Here is a 21,161-nt window from a genome sequence, read left to right as displayed (position 1 = left end):
TGTGTAGTCTATATTTTATACATATTCTATTTTTATTTTGAACAGATTATTTGTTTGTACAATTATGTGAAGTATTTCTGTACAGCTGTACCCATAAAGACCATGTGAAATGTCAGAGTGGTCCTATATATATATATATATATATATGGCATTTACATGTCAAAAAAAGTTCTTCACTCTGATCTTTTTAAACTGAAAGATCCTGGAAGTGATCACACAATGAATATTTGGGGTTTGGGTGTTTAAGAACCAGATGTGCATAAATGAGGAATACTCTGAAGAAGGATTATCTCCTCATAATTCTGCCTACGTATCAAGTCATAACTAGACGTCGTCAGCAGTTGCGGAGAGGTTCTGAACATTAAGTTTATGGGATCCTCATTATTTAACATGTTAGGGTCTCCCCACAGCCCAATGAAATTTTGATGGCAGTATTACAGCTAGTTTGTTGGCTCCTCACTCCTACTCACTACTTATGCAGATGCAAATGGGTAAGAGAAGTCTCTTTGGACAGACCCACACTCGCACAGGAAAAGACATTAGACTAATCCACCTTTCTGCTCTGATGTGAATAAATATTCAAGACTGATCTTCCAAAGGGCATGATCAGAGAGCGTTGGATTTGCTGCAGCCTTGGTGGTGGTGGTGTTGTTGTTGCAGACATGCATGATGAGGCCAGACCCCTGCCTGGACAGGCCAGGGACTGCAGTGGTGCAGTGGTCAGAGCTAGCCATTTCCTGCCTCTACATCTGCATACAGTAAAAAACAAACATTCCTGTAAATAAAGACGGCTGTCCAGCAACTGTCTTCCCAGCGACAATGGTATTGACCGTAGTCAGATGCTCCGCTGATTAAAAATTGATCCATTTTGAAAAATCTAATCAACTGAATAGGATTCTTTCATACGTGGGGTGGGGTTGGGTGCGTTAGCTGGGGATGGAGGGGGTTGAGTTGCTGCTGACACAGAGAGGCAGACCTGTTATTAACCCCTGCACCTCCATGCAGCCCCTTGCACCCTGCTCCCCAGTTCACATCCCCCCTGCGCCCCGGGACTAGACATGGCCCAGACGGTCTGAATTATTCAGCAGTCTGAGAGAGGCTCCGGCCACTTGGCCTATTAATGCCTGCCAGTAGTGGCTAGTGGCTCTAATGGCCAGTCCTGAGGAGCCCCAGTTCCCAGCGGACGGGAGGAGGGCTGCTAACGCTAGGCTGCAGGGGATGTGAGAGCGAATTCACCAGGGGCTGAGGTCGCAGCAGGTTAATGATGCTGCACGTCTAGACGGACGCTGGACTCACACCCTGCCCAAAAGGCAGTGGGGGATGGCGTCGGGATGCAATCATATTTTTATCTTGAAGGAGAACGAGCCCTGCAATATTAAGTCTTTGGGCTTATTTATGAGAGAGCAGCGTTGTTGACTCTGACCATGATCCAAAATTGACCTGATGTTCCCCCCTTAAAAATAACACAACACAATGAATATCTCCAAACCCACCGATATGAACAGTTCTCATGTTATATCCTGGTAGCCCTGCTCAGGCTAAATGAAAAGGAAGTGCAGTAAGTAACATTTATCACAAATGGATAAAGTGTTCCGACATAGCTGAACAAGGTTCATAATAGAGAGATTAAAAGATTGTCTACACAACCCAACTCTGATTACTCACAACCCCTTATCTTCACGGCACAAACAATCCCAACAGCTGGAGAGGGCCCTCAACTCCAGCACACAGTCACTCAGTAATCAGGGCATCTCCCCCAGAGAGAAAGGGGATGAAGCTCAGGGTGCAACTCTCATTTGGGAGTGGCTCGGGTTGCCATGCGGTCTATCACCTTGGTGATCATGTGCATCTGCAATAGCGAAAACAGGCGTAAGGAAAAAAACGACCTCCTGGGTGCAGAACAGATGATCCAGTCAACAACAGCGGCAGCATACATGCTCTGTGTGGCATCTACCTGGAGGATTCCTAATAGAGAAAGCTCTCAGACAAAAAGTAATCATTGTTGCACCAGAACACTCAGTCATCATTCATTGTGAGGACACATACATTATAAAGTCCAGGCAGAGGAAGGTATTCTTATTATCATCTGCTGGAGATTTATGCACTTGAAGGTTGAGTTCTTTGAGTGAGTGGGCTCGATAAGTCTGATGAAGCGGAATGAGTTCAGCCTTCAATAGGTGCGATCTGTGCTGGACTGCACAGGCACAACACGCGCTCTTCCCTTATCCAGGATCTAATGCCAAGCACATTTACTGTTGAGGTCAACATCGCTGCCATGATTGAACCAAACCAAGGGCATCCCACAGAAGGCTACAGAGGGGACACAGACACACCCCGCACCCATTTACACAAATGTAATTTCCCCCTGCTCTCCTCACTCAAGGTGACCAAGCACATCATTCAGAGATAGATGCGAAATGATCCTGATGGCCTCATCAGCAGCAGAGGCTCTCCTACATTCAAAACAAGTCAGTGAAAGCCTGCAGCGAGAGCAGCACCTTCAAAACTACAAGACATCCATTCATGCATCCAAGGAAAATTTTAGAAAATGTGTGGGCCAAGCAGAGAACCACATGCATAGCAAATTATTTTGCTTGGCTGCAGCTTAAAATCATATGCTTGCTTATCATAAGGAAACACTGTATCACAGTACAAATATTGGTACTGCATTAATAGTCAATAGGATAATTTCCATATAGCATCCAGCTGAGATGAAATATTGTAAGAATAAACATTCCTGTGAGGTCTGCGCAAACCTCATGCAGTCAAGAACTCGGGAGAACCCAGAAGACTGTCCACTTCACATGAGCGTCCCCTGGTTTGCCATACAAGTTGACCCCCCACCTCAGCCAAATTTCAGTTCCTCAAGGTGTACTCTTCCTCCTGCTGCATACAGCAGAAGCCTGGAGCAATGTTTAGCTAAACCTGCTGGCCTACGTAGGCAGGGAGAGTCCCCAGAGGGCTGAACAATCAGACAATTTCAAGATCATGAAGCATTAAACCAATCCCGGCAGGGTACACTAATTAAACAGCCGAGCCCGGCACAGCCAACCAATCCCCACAGAGCAATTAAATCCATCCCCTCTAAAACACTGTGGAACCTGTCTGGGGAAAACTGCCGAGGAGTGAGAGAGAGGAGAGAAACAGGGAGAGGTGGAGAGGGGAGGGGAGGGAAATATCATAAAATTCATCTGGAAAAAAAAAATAGAAAAAACTATAGGGGGAATGCAGCAGGAGGCTAACAAGGGAAATTGAAAAAGGAGCGACTCAATTCAGCTCTTTGTTCTTTTCTCCCTTTTTTGCATTAAGATTCAAAATGTCTGCCTTTTCTCTCAGCTGAGTGGATGGGGGGGTGGGGGGGGGGGGGTCTGTGACCACATTTAAATGCAAAAATAGTGACCCTGTTGCGATCAAAAAATTGCATATTTAATTAAGATTACAAGGTCTGGAAAGCACTCGTGAGACTGAATGGAAAGACAGAATAGCCTCAAGGCCTATATTACACACCGGCAGAGCTGCTAACACAGTTGCAATCCCTAATCAATACCCCGATGCCCTCCACTACGAAAGTAAATGAACAGGTGACAATGGAGGCATGACATCACTGGGCTTTTCAGGGAACAACACAAGCAGGAACACTGAGGAGGCAGCAGGCAGCGGAGAGATGCAGACTGATTTAAGGATGACACTGTACCTCCTACACACCAGCTACTAATTAGGCCTCGTGTTAACATATATAATTGCTGATATTAATAATGGATAATAAATCAATAGGGTGATTTTTTTCCCCAAAAAAAAGCTTACGGTTTGAATTCTCGTGTTATGTTATTTCCCTGGAGACGCTCCGCCAAAGTGCAAGTGTATTTTGGTGGTGTTGAAGAGGAGCTGAGAATACTGAAGGGATATGACGACTCGCACGGGAGCGACTGCAAACCAGAGGTGTGGACAGGGAGATAGACCTGCTCTTTTCTCCCCCGACTGAGGCGGTGTATAAATCACAGAGCCCAGCTTCATGTCTCCACTTCCTGTTCCTCTCCATTAAAAATGATAAACTGTACCTCTTGAAGCCACTCGCTCGCTTTAGGGTCCCAGTCTGCACCTTCCTGGTGAAGAAGCGAGAGTGCGCGGCTCAGATTTATTCCATCCCCTCCCATTGTTGGGGATGAATAAGAGAGTAATTAACTGTGTGGGGGTAGCAGCTGCACAAAGACAAGACCGGCTAGCACGACAAGCCTTATCCATCTGCTTTTGCGTTAACACACCTTTTGTATTATTTTGACAAATAAGAGCACATCTGCTTAGTAATAACAAATTCTGGTTGAATACTCAAAAGACCACCGAGAGGCCGTCTTTCCCGGGTCTTCTCTCTTCCCACTTAAATGAGGACAAATGGGCCTTACAAAAGGGTGGCAAGCATAAGACTACTATTCCTCTAGTCTGGTAAACACACTCTGAACAGTGGCACATAATGAGAGCGGCTGGGATCCCCAAAGACAACCTGGAGAAGGTTAGTGAAGCATTGATCTCATGAGTGTGCCGGGCCCAGGAGCAGCTTTCACACCATGCTAACTCACGCTACATGACAACCAGCGTCAGAACACACAGCGTACAAAAGCTTGGCACCTGCCCGTTTGGGAAATAAAGGCATGCGTTTTTTTCCCCCTTTGAAGTCATTAAAGATGAAATGGACAATGGAGGAATGGAATACAGCGAGTGAAACCCTGGCAAATACAGCTGAGGCATGCTAGGTCGGTAGAGAGATGGAGAGACAGAGGGAGAGAGACACTGAGAGAGCGAGGGCAGTGGGATTCATTGTAAGCCCAGTAAAATGAACAAGAAAGGACGGGTGCTCAATACGTCTGCAGTGGCGTCAGACAGTCAAAACAAATAAAGCCAAGGCCGCGGCGGAGAAACGCAGCTCAATATGGACTTGCTGGGCTTGGGACTGGCTGTCAGCAGGGAGAGAGGACACAGCTTTATACCCATGCCGATGAGCCATTACCTCTCTCCTCCTGATGCTTCCGCCTGCCTCACTGTGAGAGAAGAAGAGGCTGCCCTACCGCCATGGAGCCGTCCTCCAGCAGACTAATGTGTCCCTGAAGTTTTGTTAAAGCTGGTTATTTACTCCTGCAAAGCAATTGCTCCAGCCTAGGGGCAGTAGAACGGAGAACGCGCAGCTATGAAAAATCTGGCATCTCTTGCTATGAAGCACTGTCAACTACCAAGGGGGCGTTCCTGCTTAAATATTAGGGGTACTGCTTTTTTTGGCACAACGCTTCATGAGAAAGCAGCGAGCCTCCAAAAGCAGAAATATTGAGGTAGCGTTTTGGACGAGAAGATCAAAATATGACAGAGGGTAATGACAAAATTCTTAGCACTCATTAGCCACAACAATTAGCGATCAATACTATGAAATCATATGTCCTCATGATGTCAATAATTTCAGCTGATCTGGTTCAAAAGGCAGTTTAAAGGGTCAGTTCACCCGAATTACGAACAACCATTTTCTCACTTACCTCTAGTGGTGCCTAGTCACGCTTTGGTTTTGTTCGCTCGGGTTTTGAGACTCTGAGATTTCTGCTCGACCCCAATAAAACTGAGGTGAATGGGATTTTGTTTGAGGTGCTCGCAGCAATGAAAGAACAACAACAACAGTAACAATGTCCATGTTACTCTGTAAAATCCACAGAACATGCTGTCAACATTTTTTGCATTGACTATTTCTGTGGCAGGAAGTAGTTCGAATGAAAACTGTTCACAGAGAGGTCAGTGGATTCTAGCCCTGATCCACCGACGTAATCCACATCACGGACCTACATCACTATCTCCTGCAGCTCAGACATTCAGTCACTGAGTGACTCATAAAATTCTTCATAGGAAGAAATGTTAAAAGTCATTTCAAAAACTGGTGGTAAGCAATCTTCAGGAAAGAACATCAGGCTGGTGCAAAGTACAACCCCGATTCCAAAAGAGTTGGAACACTGTGTCAGACTGAGTGTGATCGTTTGCTAATCCTTTTTGACATATACTCTATTGAATTGACAGCACAAAGACAATTCAATTATTTAATGTCTGACCTCATCAACTTCATTAAATTTTGTAAATATCTGCATATTCTGAATTTGATGCAGCAACACATTTCAAACAAGTTGAAACAGGAGCAACGAAAGACTGGGAAAGTTGTGGAACGCTCCAAAAACACCTGTTTGGATCATTCCACAGGTAAACAGGTTGATTGGTAACACGTGATAGTATCATGATTGGGTATGAAAGGAGCATCCTGAAAAGGCTCAGTCGTTCACAAGCAGCAAACAGTTTGTTTACAAATTATTCCATTCTTATTCCATTCTTTTAGCTTTAACTTTTTTGTAATCGTGGTTGTACTATAATAAAAAACAAAATTTACTCCAACTGACAAAGGTCTCATTACAGTTAATACAGATCATGCGCATCAAAGTTGGCGTAGGATGTTGTATTTCACTTACAATATACAAGTAAGTGAATATACAGCAGCAGTGTGCTCGGTGCTGCTCTTAGTGGCCAGATGCTTTATTACTGATGTACCACTAAATATGATGCCATTGCATACGGTATCTTCATCATTGATTTTACATGGTTTGTATTGATAGTCATGGAAGAGATCTTGGTTAGAATAAAGCATTTTTTCTTTGCTGTTTTGGACCTAACTAATGTCATTTTACCCCATGTTATAGGTCACTAAAAAAGATTGCGTAATCTTAAATCTTCCTGTAGCGAATGTTACGAGCCAATCAGGGACTGAAATGTCTGATTTCTGGGACATAGTGAGAACGTCAGAGCTATGAATTGTTGTTTCTTGAAAGACATTTACAGCAGCTTTAATATAGAACAACGGAAAGCAAACTGCTTTCACCACCACTGCATAGGGGTGCAGGCTAAGATCTCAGAGACGTATGTGTCAAAACCTGGGAAAATGAAACCAGTGCTAAATGCATGGCGACATACCACTGAAGGAAAGTATCTTTTATAGTATGCATGAACCAATCCTTTAATATTACAGCTTTCAGGACATTTCAAGTGTACAATCACTGATACAGACAGTAACATCATCTCACCAGGCCTTATCAAACAGCAGCACATACAGCAGTCTGCAAACAGGAGCACAAGCACGGCAAAATGATTGGATAGGTATGGAAATCTACTTGAAGGAAGGTCAAAGTGATTAAGCTGACATTAATGACAGGCCTAGTCTTCCTGTGAGAATGCTCACCGTAGCTGTCTCTAAACCCATTTGTCATTCTGCTTCCAACGCTGAAGCATCTGCTTTGAAGTCTCTACCACTAATGCTACACAGAGAGGTTAAACAGCTTAATGCTGAAGTCTGTTTCACTCCTCTCGCTCTCTAATGTTCCCTGCGTTTTATGTACCGGGGTTATGGCTCCTGGATTTCACATCTCAATTTGCCCCAGATAGTCCTGTAAAAGCTCCCCTCTTTCTTATTTGCTTTGTTGTCACTGTCAAAGGAAGAGAGGGGCAACCCGAAGGATATGGGACCGTGACAGACATGCCCCACCCATCGATTCACAGAAGTGGGAATAATGAAGGCATGTTAAGAAATGTTTACATGGGAGGCATGTGCGACTCAAACCAGTGCTGCTACTGACGGTGATGGGGCAGCTTTTTCATTAAACACAGCACTTAATCTGCTGGAGATTTGAAAGACCCGACAACAAAAGACAAGTATTGGAAATGGAATAACGAGCACATATAGCAGCACTGTGGAGGTCATCTTTAAAGCCTTTTATATCTATCACAGCGTATGAATAAAATGATACAGTCATTATGATAAATAATACAAGATCTGAGACGCTCTGGACTTACTTACTCTCCACTACAATGAGATTATGCTGATGCATTTGACATTAACAATATCAGCAAACAAATATATGAAAGCATGAATGAAAGGGAGACAGAGACCGATTTTCACAGCCAATTTGAGATTGCAGGGTTTGTGTGTGTGTGTGTGTGCGTGTGTGTGTGGGAGCTACTGGCAAACAGCACACAGAGCAGGCTGGCAGCGGAGGCAGCCAGGCTCACAGGCTGCAAAGCAATTTCACTGTTTGGCAATACTGTTGTCTCTGTGTGCGGATTAGAGCTGACACCAGAGCAACTGAGTCATGCTAAATGTAGTACAATCACAAGCTTTTGTTCCTGATCTAAAACCCCACTGCCTCTTAGATTCATGGAAGAGAGAGTGGAAACAAGGCTAAAAAATGGTAACAAATAAGCGGAGCATTATTTCGCCGTATGAGCGCAGCATTGCGCCATCGCTAAAAACAACAGAGGGATAAAAGTAACTGGTAGTAAAGGCATGGAGCCCAAGTTCTCTAAAGTAAAATCAAATAAAAGTCTTTTCGGTCTGCTCTGATGACATTTTGCAAATGCTTTTTTCTGAGTGCTTAAAGGGCAATTAAAGGGTATATGTGCGGTAAATGAATGAGAAATACATTTCAGCAGATAGGAATATGAAAAAAACCCCCGACTGTAATCAAACTACTTTTTCCACTTGGTTCGAACACACATCCTCATCACCTGCCTCTGCAAAGTCTTTCTACAGGCCCACTGCTCTCTCTCCAGGTACAGTATTGGCCCAGAGTTGTTTTTGGGCCTGGCAGGACCTGGCAGGACAGACCCTGACCCGTCCTTTTCATGCTCGCCCACGGAAATGCCATCTGGCTGGTGTGAATGATTACCACAGCAACGGCCGGGTGACCTGCAGCCAGCAGGAACCAAGGTCACTCCACCTCAGCGCTTCGCACTTTCCCTGCCCTCTTTTCATCAGCCTGCAGGTGAATTATTCATCCTGTACAACTCGGAGGCACAAATCTACTGCACAAACACTAAAAAACTGCACACTCAGTTTACTGATATAATAACTTGTAATGAGAAAATAAATGTTCCGGTGTGAACTGCCAAAATAAATAGCTCGTAGATGTCCTCAGATTATAGCAAGAATACCGTTCTATATGGGCTTAGGTGGTGAAACAGCTGTAATGATTTTGCACAGCCAAAAACTGGCTCTAACCACGACTGAATGAGAAATAAGTGAATTAATTGATTTCTGACACATGTAGTGGACAATGTCACATTTAAGCTACAGGCAACCAGGAGCATGTAAGAATATTTACCAGAGCTGCTGCTGACAGCAAGATAATGTGATCACATCCTGTGAAATAGTGTTAACGGAACAGGATTTCAGTGGAACATGGAAAAAAAAAGGTAACTGTCAAACGACCGTTACCAACACCCTGGCCAACTTTATACGATTTCACATTTCACTGAAAAGCATCAAAAAGAAAAAAAAATGGCACTTTTTCAAAAAAGACATAGAGGACAAAGCCAAGGCGCACAATTCAGAGCTGCTATAATTCATGCCAATTTACATCTATATGTGCATTTTAGCATATCTAATGTGTTTATAACGTGACTATGTGGACTAATTGCAACACGCAACACTGCAAGGTTTTTTACAAAACAACAGAATTTTCTGGGTGATTTCCAGTGTTTTACCTATGGTTGACAGCATCACCTGCGCTACAATGAAGTATAATCCTAAAACCAGGGATGCTGCAGAGGTAAACAACTAAATTCATTTCATCCACCTTGCACCTACCGGTGGAATTATTTAGCCAGCTTTATAAACTGACAATAATCCTTCTGCAGTAGATTTAGGCACTACTACTTCACAGCATGCACGATCAAAGTGATTCATTTTACATGAGGGTAAGGTCATCCAAGGGAACACAAGCATGAACTAACACTTTTCTGCAGGTATCATGATTTTTTTCCTTTCATATTAGTGGCCGCATGCCTTACGATGATCACTGACTGGAGGCTAACCTTTTTATTATATACCACTACATCACTGCTCGTGACACTAGGTAATGGCTTGGGCCATCCTTAAGGGGAAGTTCAGATTTAGCTCCTGGGCTACTCGGTCACATTTAATGAAAAACCTTGAATGTACACATCTGCCGCAAATGTTCCGCGGTCCTGCGCTGCCGGGGTGAATCAGTATGAGAGCCTGCAGAGAGGACGCTGCACGGAGCCGCAACAACAACAGCTCCCTCGCCCCTGTGGATCCCAGCCTGGATGAGAGAAGGGTCCAGCGGCTGGGAGCTGGAACAACACTCGACCAGCGCGAGACAACCGAGAGCCACCAGATCTGATTTCTGCTCCTCGGCAGGCTTCTCCGAGGGACCCGGACTGCCATGCTCCTGTCATTTCTCATGTTACAGAACATCAGTCACACGGCAGAGACGCTGCCCTTGCGCCGGCCGAGGCTGATTTACAAACATTAGCGGGGAATACAATTACACAGCCGCCCCCCCACCCCCCGGGCCGAGCAACCCTATGCGGCTTCAGGAGAGCGGAGAGGAGGTGGTGGTGGTGGGGAGGAGGGAGGTGAAGTGGACACTGAAAACAGCGTTTAGCTTTCCCAACCTTATTTCAACGTTTGCTTTCAGGGATACAAGCCTGTCAGCAGTGTGGTTTAAAAACGTAAGTTTGGGCTCGGCGGGTTGAAGCTATAGGCTAGGCAGCTGACGTGCTATGAAACGGCTCAGTGTAGGTACATGTTCCGGCTCACCTGCCACATTCTCCGCTACGAACTACATGTTTGTTCCGGCGACATTAACGGTCCAGCGCTGCACGTTTACTTCAAAGCTCCTCTTTAGAAAAAAACAAAAACAAAAAAACAACTAACTGATGGGATGTTAAACGACTAACGTGTCCGAATGGAAACGTAAAAATACTGTGTCCATAAAACGTTCAAACAGAACGTCTAACGTCCACAAAATAAACTTTCCCGATCACAAATAAAACTTCCCGACATCCAGCTACAGGGTGGAAAAAAAAAATGTTAAATGACGAGAAGTGCACTACAGCCTAGCGAAAGGTGCAGCAGAAACCCAACGGCCGTCGACACAAACCGCATAAAACATTAAGCTGGGCGAAAAAGTTACAGCCTACGTCCAAGAACAGAGATTCGGGGGCGCGTTAAAAGTTTCCGTACGTGTCAGTACGGCGGTGCCGCTCGCCGACAATAACCAGCACAAAAAAAGCAGAAAAGCTAATGCATGTAAACACCAGTGCTGTCCGCGGTGCTGATCCCAGATCGGCGTGGCTAACACAGAGGCTGTGCTGCTCCACGGTCGCTCCACCGCTGATCAATGATTGAACTGAACAAAGGCAGAAGAGGGATCAATTTCTAATAACTATCAATGCAAACGCCGCTAGCTTTCGCCGTACATTCACCCAAAACGAGACAACACACGCCAGAGTACAGCGACAAGGCGTACACATGGAAAAATAAGCCGAGAAAGGTGAGAATAGCACTAACCTGAAGCCGCCGTAGATCAAATTTCTTCCAATATTGAAACATCGATCCTACATCGGCGGCCATCTTGGGGGATATTGAGGAGATTTTTTTCAGCGGCTGCAATAAATATGTGGGCTGGATTCCCCCTCGTTAAACAACGTTTACGATCACCGGTCCCACTTTTAAAAAAACACAACGAGCAGACTTAACGCGACGCTCCGCCGATGTGTTTGACAAGTCCGCCGACATGTTGTTTTTTTTTTTTTTTTAGTGGAAGTAAGACGGGGGGGAAAAAAAGTAGACGATATTTTTGGCGAACTGCCCAAGTCTTTGTAAAGTCACGAGCGAGCGTATCCGTGCCTGCGCCCCCGACATTAACTGCACAATTGCACTTGATTTTGCGTTGGCAAAGTTATCAATACTGACGTAAAGCCCCGGGTTGATCGATACCGTCTGGAAAAGGGAAGGAGATGATGTGTAGATTAGTGGAGTTCAGGGAATTTAGCCAAGCCTACTTCTTCTTTTTTCCTCCTTTTTTTTTACCGTGTTTATTACAGGAGCACGCGGGACAGTAAAATCAGAGGCAGTGTTGGAAACAAAAATAACGTTATGGACAGATGTGGTCCAACTATTATTAAAATGTCACTTAGTGCACGTGTCGTTTTGCCATTATGCAAATGAGGGGACAACATCCGCGTTTCAAACTGTCTATATTTTAAAGGAATTGATCCTGTACACTGTAAATGAACTGTACTCTTACAGTAATATACTGCAAAGTTCAGTCTTTTAAAGTGCTTTGCATACATTTAAATCATTACAGTAGCCTATACGGTTTTTTTAGATTCATTTCGAAACCCATACATAACTACTTACGCAAATAGCCCAAGTTTAAGCCCACACTTCATAATATTTAACATTTCTAACATTTCATACGTCGCGATCATGTTTTTTCTCTCTCCTATATTTGGATTTTTAAAAATCCATTTCTACACAGCTGGTCAAAGCCTGTGTGACTGTTTTTTTTTATCACTTTCTCTAATTGTGCATTCATATAATAAAAAACGATATGAATGAAAAAATACGCTTGCATGCAAAAGAAGACCACAAAAAACTGAACAAAATGAAATCCAAAATTTAAAATAACTGAATGACAGTATGATTGTAAGCAGATGTGAACTGTCACATATTTAACTTTGCCGAACTTAATAAAGCATGAGGGTGCTCTTTACCTTAAAATAACTCATTCCTCTGGTCAGGGAGCGCGCGCGCACACACACACACACGCACACGCACGCACACACACACAGAGGCTGCTGTACTGCTGCAACACTGGTGCCAGGAGCTCCCCCTGCTGACACCACACTGTCACAGGCAAGGTTATGTGCACATGAGCTTTGTGCGATTTCCTCCATTAATTATACCATTATCACTGAGTGAAGGTATCCATCAAAAGCAATGGTTTAATCCATGTTCCACCTCCTGATCACCAGCCTCGCAGTGTACAGTAGCTCCTAGCTGATTTCCCTTATGAAAATCAGTCCAGGTAGAAAATAATATCCTCATGGGTCATATTTTTAGCACCTCGGGGGACAATGACATATTCCGCTGCCAAAGACAAACACTTCAGGGGAGAAGCCAAGGAAGATTATTAAAAGTTTTGCTTATTGCATTTTATTTGTGGCTCTAGGGTGAGGCTAAAATGCAGGATTCAAATGTAATAAAGAAGACAGCGATGTATCAGAAAACCAGAATTCCACAATTGAGCAAAAGAAGACGGTTTTTAATATTGACAACTAATTTAGCTATGTAAGAAAATATCAAATCTTGTCCAGTTTGGTGAGGTTGAAATCTTGTGATTTCATGACTTTTGAGTTTTTAATCCAAAAAACATTTGAGTGGAGGATCTGATCAGGGTGCAACACATTTTGTAATAAACTCAGTGTTTCCTTACACAATATCTCTCTGAGACACACTCCTGCAGAGGGGACAAAAGGCAGGGTGAGCTAGCAGCGAAGAGTGTATTGTGTATTAGAACAGGCTGAACCCCGAACCAGGACACTTCAGCAAGTAAGGACGCACGACACAAACTGTTTTCTCAGTTGAATCTTTGACCTCACACACCAGAAAAGCCCTCTTTTGCCAGCAGATCTAGCAAAGTGTTTGTAATCACAGCCATTTCCAGACACCAGATAGGAACACTGTGTTCTGGCTCAACAGGAATGTAGAGCACCGTGGCTCTGTGGGGACCCAGGTGGGACATAAAGCCACAATCTCCTCTTCCAGATGCTGATGCTTTGTCTATCGGGCCTTTGAATCCACATTTTTTTAAATGAAATTTGCTGAATCACAGGACTCAATCAGTTTTGTCCTTCTGAATATAATTGACCACATTCACTGCTGTACAAAGCACTGCAGGCCTCTATTGGTAACCTCATCCCCCTCATTCAAATGAATACATTATTCTGGAAAAAAAATAAAATCTAGGAAGTAGTGTGCGATTACTTAAAATGAGGACTGTGATCGCAGAAGGGAAATCATCCAAGTATGAGGACATCATTGTTCTGATGTTGTCACTGAATAAGGATTTCAAATGACTGTGATTCTTTAAAAATGCTGACAGTATATTTACTGAAATGACATGTCACTGCTGAGTGATAACAGCTTGTTGTTGTCTTCTTGGCAGTAAAAAGCAGCACCTAAACAACAGTTCTACAAACCAATTGTCCAATGCTTTGCACATTTTCTACAGCAAGTTTCTACCACCATCGCACTGCCTGTCTCCTGTTTTTCTGGAGTGTATATATAGTGCTCTCTGAGACCCACTCAGTCGTCAGTGAGACAGAGATTCATTTAAAAGAATCTGACAGCATGTACACTATCACAAAGACCTTAGCACCCTGACTCTGGTGTAATTTTAATCCCTTTATTTTGACTGTGTGTAAATGTTTTACCATTTTAGTTACCTTTTTATCAGTTATTTCCATGGTTAACGTTTCAGCCTTTATTTAACCAAACTAATAGTTAAAACAAAATAGAGTGACGGCCTGTGGTGATGTGAAAGGTCTCTGCTTTGACTGAGCAGGTTCACATGTGCAACAGCACGACATTATAGCTCTTAGCAGGAGCAAGGTTAAGTTCTGGAGCCATAATTATATGCATTCTGTTCCTTAACCTAGTAAAAGTGTTATTTACAATGAGAGCCTCCACTTCTGCTGAAGGGGCCACCCACTTCTCTTCATTCGCATCGACAGCGGAGCTAAAACTCTGCGTGTTATGCAAAGAATCAAATTACAGTTTATGATTCTGTCTTCACAAATGCACGTATGTCCAGTGTAGCTGATTCGGAACAATACAAAGACTGGCCTGTATTGATGAAGATAACTGTGCATCGGCACGTTGTATTAAAATTAATATTTTGCAGGTCGGGTGATTAGTGGACCGCATTAAGGTTTATTAAAATATTCATTAGAAAATGGGATAATGTCTTGCAATTTTTATGAATAGAAATTACATCAACATAATTAAATACCTCATTTGGTGCATGATGCAGTTCAATTCCCATGTTATTTCACTGGAACATTAAGAAGAATATGAATACAACTTAAAATCAGACAGGACAACAAATGTAGAAACAACAGTGAGTGGACTCAGTGTGTTGCTGAGAGTGAGTCGAGCTCAGATTCCCGTGGTGGAGCTGTGGGTTGCTAGCACTACCCACTGGACAAAATGGGTAAATGAATGGTCAGAGAAATACTGTAAAGGAGTCTGCAGTGTATGAACTCCACCTCACATGTTCTTAATATTAGCCATACGGTCAAACTTTGTCCACTAGTTGTTGCCATACTTTAGTACAGGCTTAAAATCTGCATTCTGTATAAAGTTGAGTATTTGTCTCTATTTCTGCTGGGCAGCCGATAGACTTTGGTTACAGCAGAGTTATAGCAGGGAAAGCACAGGTGAATGAAAAATTATAACAATGAAAGTGTTCCACTAAGCCATGCCTGCGGGGCATTATCCACAATACCGCGATCCTGTAACTGGAACATCTAATTGCAAGGCAGCCTTAATTAAGGTTATTAATTAGACTCAATATCTGCTACCAGAGAGGTGTTTTTCAGTCACAGAAATATAAATGAACACTTTAATGTAGTAATTTTCAGTCATCCTCAGAAAAAAAAATTAAAAAGATCAACTAGAAAGTAAACCGTTGTTAAAAAAAACCCACTCACAAGTCAAATGATCACCATAATAGCTCTATTCAAGTCTCTCCAGTCAGGTGACCCTGCGCAGTTTTCATCTGCAGTCCTGTAACAGTCAGTTCACCCAACCCCCCCCCCCAAAAAAAGAAGATGTTAATTCAAACCTTTCATCAAATACTATATACATTCAATGAAGCTGTCTACCAAGTACATTTCAGATCCAAAATCCATCATCCAAAATGCCAGTCTGCAGTCCTCAAACAGCTACCACTGAACTACTTCACAGTTCAGACATTAAGAAATCAAAACACGTGATGTTTTATGTCGAGAGAATAAAAGTAAGATCTCCTCCAGACATGTTTTAAGACATACAAAATACTCATTTGTGTGGACTGTCAAAAATTGCTTGTTAAAAAATCTTAAAATAACATCTCTTGAGTTGAACTACGGCACACATAATGTCTCCCAATTCACTGTAAAGGCCATTCTCAGTCTAAGTGCACTGGAAGTTTCTAGTTCCCACATCACACTTATGTAACCGTCATTCTGGACCAGGACTGGCTTCAAACTATTTGTGATGTCACAAAATCCTGCATTTCATTCTATTAAAAGGTAAAGCTCTTGTGCACATGTGAGGTTAACTTCAATATTTGACTTTCCTCTTGAAATCGACTTCCTTTGCCTTCTATTATTGCATTTTTATCTCACACACCTCACATTTATGTACAATATCAGCAAGTAATATAAGTGTAAAACTATAGTTCAGTTTCATAAACTGACAGAAAAACTAAAGAACATTGTTCATGTATCACATCATATGAACAGTGTTTCCCACTGATGTTTTCCACAGCCCGGCATGCTGTTCAGGATCTGGTCTTATTGGGGCTCAGAACACTTTAGCTAACAGTTCCGTTTATCGCTCTACCAAGAAACAGCTCCAATCATAACATAGTTTTGGCCCCTGCGGACCACTAACTGGACAGCTGGGTGATGGATACCATCGAATGCAACTGTCAGTCATAAAACAACTGTCCTTCCTGAGCCAAAGCTATGTCCTATTGTTATTCTTGGGTCTCAGTAATGGGATATGTGTGTTTGGCTATTATCCCTGAATCTCATCAAGTCCACAATGGGGGCTGGTGGAGGCGAGGGAGTAGTCTTCTTTACCTGGGTCTCTGCCTAAAGAGGGCATGGAATATTTATAGCCCATAAGCATGCGCCATTATGGAAAGGAGAGGGGTCAGTATATCTACCCCCTGTTTTGTGTGCCACTCCATCATAAAGCTGCACGGATATTCTTTGGTCCTCATCCAGCTACCACTGAGACATGGTGAGTGGACACACATTTCATTGTCACTGCATTTAATCGTATTTTAAGTAACACCAGCCTGGAAGGAGACTTCTGCTGCTGCATGGTTAATGTGTTTATATAGTATGTTATATATTTATATAACATACTGTCACGCCATGTTTTGAATTATACATCTTGCTACTCACACCAATGGTAATGAATCAATATCCTCCATGTCAATACGCCTATGGATACTGAATACAGATCAACAGCAAAAAAAAAAAAAAAGATCAATAGGACAGCACTCCAGTTGTCCTATTGATGACTTATTATTTTTGTCAGCTCACAGTGTTGAAATTTAACTGCCAAACTAAATGAATTGGTAACTGTAGCGTGGAGAGGAGAGGAAAGGAAAGGAAGAGGACAGGACTTAAAGGAAGAGAAGGAGACAACAAGAAAAAGGAGGAGAGGAGATAAGAGAAGAGTAGAGGAAAGAAAGGAGGGAAGAAGACAGGAAAGGAGAGGAAACAAGGAGTGGAGAGGCGAAGAGATGAACGAGAGGAGGGAGAAGAGAGGAGCAACAGGTACAGAATAATTAACTGTATAATTTTGATCAAGGAGGTTTCTGCTGGTCCTCTCAGAATTATCAGGAAACAGCAAATTCGGCCTCACATCCTGTGATTGCATGAATCCTCTTTAAACAACATGTAGAAATAAATAAAGTGCCAGAGGTCCCGTCCATGAGATATACAGCTGTTCGAGAGCTAATCCACAACAAGGGTTAGACAGCAGCTGTCGAGAGGCCCGTGAATCCAAGCAATATGATGTCATCGCGCTGCATCCCCTTACCCTGTTTTTCACAGTTCCTTGGCAGTCATGTAAATAGCTCGACATAATCCTTGTCTCCGAGGGATTTCTGATCAAACAGGGCTCAGTGTACCATCCTGTCATCACCCAGGCCCTATAGAATAATCCCTCATGTGATCCTGGGACTACGGGAGTGTGGGCAGCGGACCACACCCTCCCCAGGCTTAGTCTGCATTCTCACAGAATTGGAGACTTGAGTAAATATTTCCATGACAAACTGACAGTGTTTGTAATCCCTGCTAATGAAATGCATGCCCCGGTGTAAACCCTGCCTGTTGTGCAATTAATGCGCCCACACTTGGTAAGTTTGCTGATCATTGTCTCGTTATCATAAGCGCATGTGTCACAGTAAAACCGATAATGAGTGAAGCTGGAGCAGAGAGACAGGTGATGAACGTGCCACGCATCAGTCCTGGATCTAATAGGAGTGTCACTGTCAAACCCTGCAGGCCCCCAAGAAAGCCAAAAAGAGAGCAGAGGGAGCCAGCTCCAATGTGTTCTCCATGTTTGAACAGGCCCAGATCCAGGAGTTCAAAGAAGTCAGTGCTCTGCCAAATGTTTTCTTTCACATTGAATTTCAGCGGCTTACTCTGTGGTGAATGCTTACTGTGCCTCCTGGAGACACAGCATGTAACAATACAACTTCTGCAGGCTTTCACTATCATGGATCAAAACAGAGACGGTTTCATTGACAAGAATGACCTGAGAGACACCTTTGCAGCTTTAGGTAAGACCACCAGCGCGTCTGTTTGTGTGTTTATGTCTCTTTTGTGTTGTGAGGGTTTCAGCAGCTAACAAAACTACTTGGATAAAAAATAATTTTTCAAGGAGAAGAAGTGGAAGACATTCTCTGGTTCCAGTTTCTCAAACACAAGCTTTTGCTGCTTTTCTTTGTCTTATGTAATATAAACTGAATATGTTTGGTTTTGGACAGTTACTCAGATCGAACAAGCAATCTGAGGATGTCACCTTAGCTTTCTGGGACGTTATCATGGACATTTTTCACTTTCTTCTAACATCTCTTCGAGCAAACGATTCACCAATTAATCAAGAAAATAATCGTCAGTTTAATCAATAATGAATACTGATCATTAGCTGCAGCTCTAAACCCTATTCCACCTTATCTGCCATCCTTGTCTAGGCCGTTTAAATGTCAAGCAAGAAGAGATTGATGAGATGTTGACGGAGGCACCAGGGCCGATTAATTTCACAGTCTTTCTCACCATGTTTGGAGAGAAACTAAAAGGTGAGGGAATTGTTTTGTATAATTCAGAGCCTGATTACAAATGTAGATAACAATTCAAAAGCTGGCAGGCAATTCTTGGAAAAAGATAATACCTTCATCAACTTGGCGCTGCCACTGATCATCTTTAGGTGCTGACCCAGAGGAGACCATCCTGAACGCTTTCAAAGTCTTTGATCCTGAGGGAAAAGGAACGTTAAAGAAAGACTTGTGAGTAGAAGTCTAGATCTCTGTTGTTGGATAAGGTGAATGTCCTGCTGTCCTGTCTCTGCTCATCTTCTGGTGGTACAGCAGCGGATACTTCTGTGCTGCTTGGCAGACGGCAGCAGGGTGAAGAGGCTGGGTACTGTCTTTTAGTATGCTTTGGTGAGGTGCCTGTGCACAGCCCAAAGGACACTACAAGACAATGCCCACCCCAGCCACAGCCTGCTCACCCTGCTGCTGTCCGCCATGCCATACAGAAGTATCTGCTGCTGTACCACCAGACTACAGAGCAGCTTCTTTCCTCAGGCTGTGAGACTCCTCAACTCATAATCCACAATCGCCACAAATAAATGTAACTTGACACTGACATTGCACAGATTGCACATACTTTGCAAGCTCTGTGGCATGTATAAAAATGGTGAGCAGGACCAATTGAATGTGATTTTGTATCAAGATGGAAACAGGAAAAAACCTGAAAGTGATTTGAAAGAGGGTTTATTGTTGGGAAACTGTTGACAGGAGCTTCAGTCACAAGGACTGCTCAACTGGCTAGTGTTTCAGTGACAAAACTGACATCTGCATTTAGACCTATGGCGTTCTGTCCTTCCAGCAGGGTTCTAGAAACATGTGGAATCAATGCCAAGGTGCATTGAAGCGGTTCTGGCCCAACAAACTTATTGAGACACATTATGTTGTTTTTTTCCTCAAATTTTTCACCCATCTGTATCTTTATTCTTAATCTACTCTACTTTAATTTAAATATTTTTATATATGTTCTATGTGTGTGTAGCATGAAGAGACTACAACTATTATTTCATTGTGCAACCCTGTGTTTGTAAAATGGCAGATTAGTGATCCTTGATACCTTGATCTGCTTGTCTTTGCAGTGTGACAGAGATGCTGACGACCCAGGCAGACAGATTCTCCCCTGAAGAGGTGAGAGCTCCACCTCAGACAATATTGGAGCATGATAGTGTTGAGTTTTCCTAAAAGATATTCCTCACTCAAAAACATCATCTTTTTTTTACAACTTCATGCCCATAGATGGAACAGATGTTTGCAGCATTCCCACCAGATGTAGCAGGAAACCTAGACTACAAGAACCTGGTCCACGTGATCACACATGGTGAAGAGAAAGACCAAGAGTAGATTCATTATTCCTGGAGACTGACCTCTGGATATTTAAACCAATGGGTCATGTTCATGCGGAGATATGTGCATGAGCATGCAGACTACAGCAGAAATATAAGGCTAAAAATAACTATTTCACACATCAGTTTCAACTTTTTGAATGTGATCACGCTAAGTTAATTATTTAATTCTTATAGTATGTATAGGTATGCCTGTTACTACACTTTGTACATGTAATCTTAATATACAATCAGTGAAATGAAAAGTTGATGTGACCACAGAAAAGCAAGTGTTTAAAATGTTTTGATATATGCTAAGTGATATTTTTGCTGTATGAATAAAGCAAGGGAGGGTTGATATCACTGGCGATTGTACTGACTTTATTTGCACAGCCATAAAGTTTTGATGATGTGGGAGATTTCCAGTGTCAAAAGGTTAAACACGCAGGTCTGTGAGGATGTTAGCTAATCCCAGTGTGAGAAACAACAATTACTCTTTTCCATTTAGCCCCAGGGAGATAGATTTGTGTGCGGCTTTACTTTCCATAGTTGCAGCAGAAAAGGCTTCAGTAGGGATATTTAATTAGCTGAATACAGTCATTTGTGTTTTAGTGCAGTGCTGACTGCGCAGCAGTAGGATATGTAGAGGTTAGAAATGAAAGATATCTTTGTGCCCAATCGAAAAGGATCTATGAAAAGGTCTATCAGCCAAAGGGAGTAGTTTCCCTCATTAACCCACAACTGCATTCAGGCTGTGCTGAGATAATGTCTTTTAGAGCTTATTTCAAAGATAGCACAATGGGATCTATTTAGGGATAAACCTATTGCTTCTCCAAGTGCTCCAATATGCCAATAACTTTAACCTTGG

The 21,161-nt window shown here is 42.9% G+C and overlaps 2 protein-coding genes across 2 annotated transcripts in view; one reads left to right on the top strand and one right to left on the bottom strand.

Annotated features, from left to right (window-relative positions):
• cux2b (cut-like homeobox 2b) overlaps positions 1-11,443 on the bottom strand; it is an 80,094-nt gene extending 68,651 nt beyond the window's left edge. Inside the window, exon 1 of the mRNA XM_041937965.1 lies at positions 11,381-11,443. Coding sequence (XP_041793899.1) covers positions 11,381-11,443 — 63 coding nt within the window. The remainder of the gene's footprint in view (positions 1-11,380) is intronic.
• A 5,378-nt stretch (positions 11,444-16,821) lies between these two features.
• Positions 16,822-20,672, top strand: myl2b (myosin, light chain 2b, regulatory, cardiac, slow). Its single transcript, XM_041937966.1, has 7 exons — positions 16,822-16,888; positions 18,166-18,255; positions 18,368-18,443; positions 18,858-18,962; positions 19,091-19,169; positions 20,051-20,099; positions 20,208-20,672. The coding sequence occupies exons 1-7, from the start codon at positions 16,886-16,888 to the stop codon at positions 20,310-20,312; spliced, it is 507 nt and encodes a 168-aa protein (XP_041793900.1). The 5' UTR covers positions 16,822-16,885; the 3' UTR covers positions 20,313-20,672.
• Positions 20,673-21,161: the final 489 nt, after the last annotated feature.

This window comes from Chelmon rostratus, chromosome 5 (assembly GCF_017976325.1).
Source record: "Chelmon rostratus isolate fCheRos1 chromosome 5, fCheRos1.pri, whole genome shotgun sequence".
Classification (NCBI taxonomy): Eukaryota; Metazoa; Chordata; class Actinopteri; order Chaetodontiformes; family Chaetodontidae; genus Chelmon; species Chelmon rostratus.
Note: the sequence above shows the minus strand (reverse complement) of the source record. Positions and strands in the feature narration are given on the sequence as shown.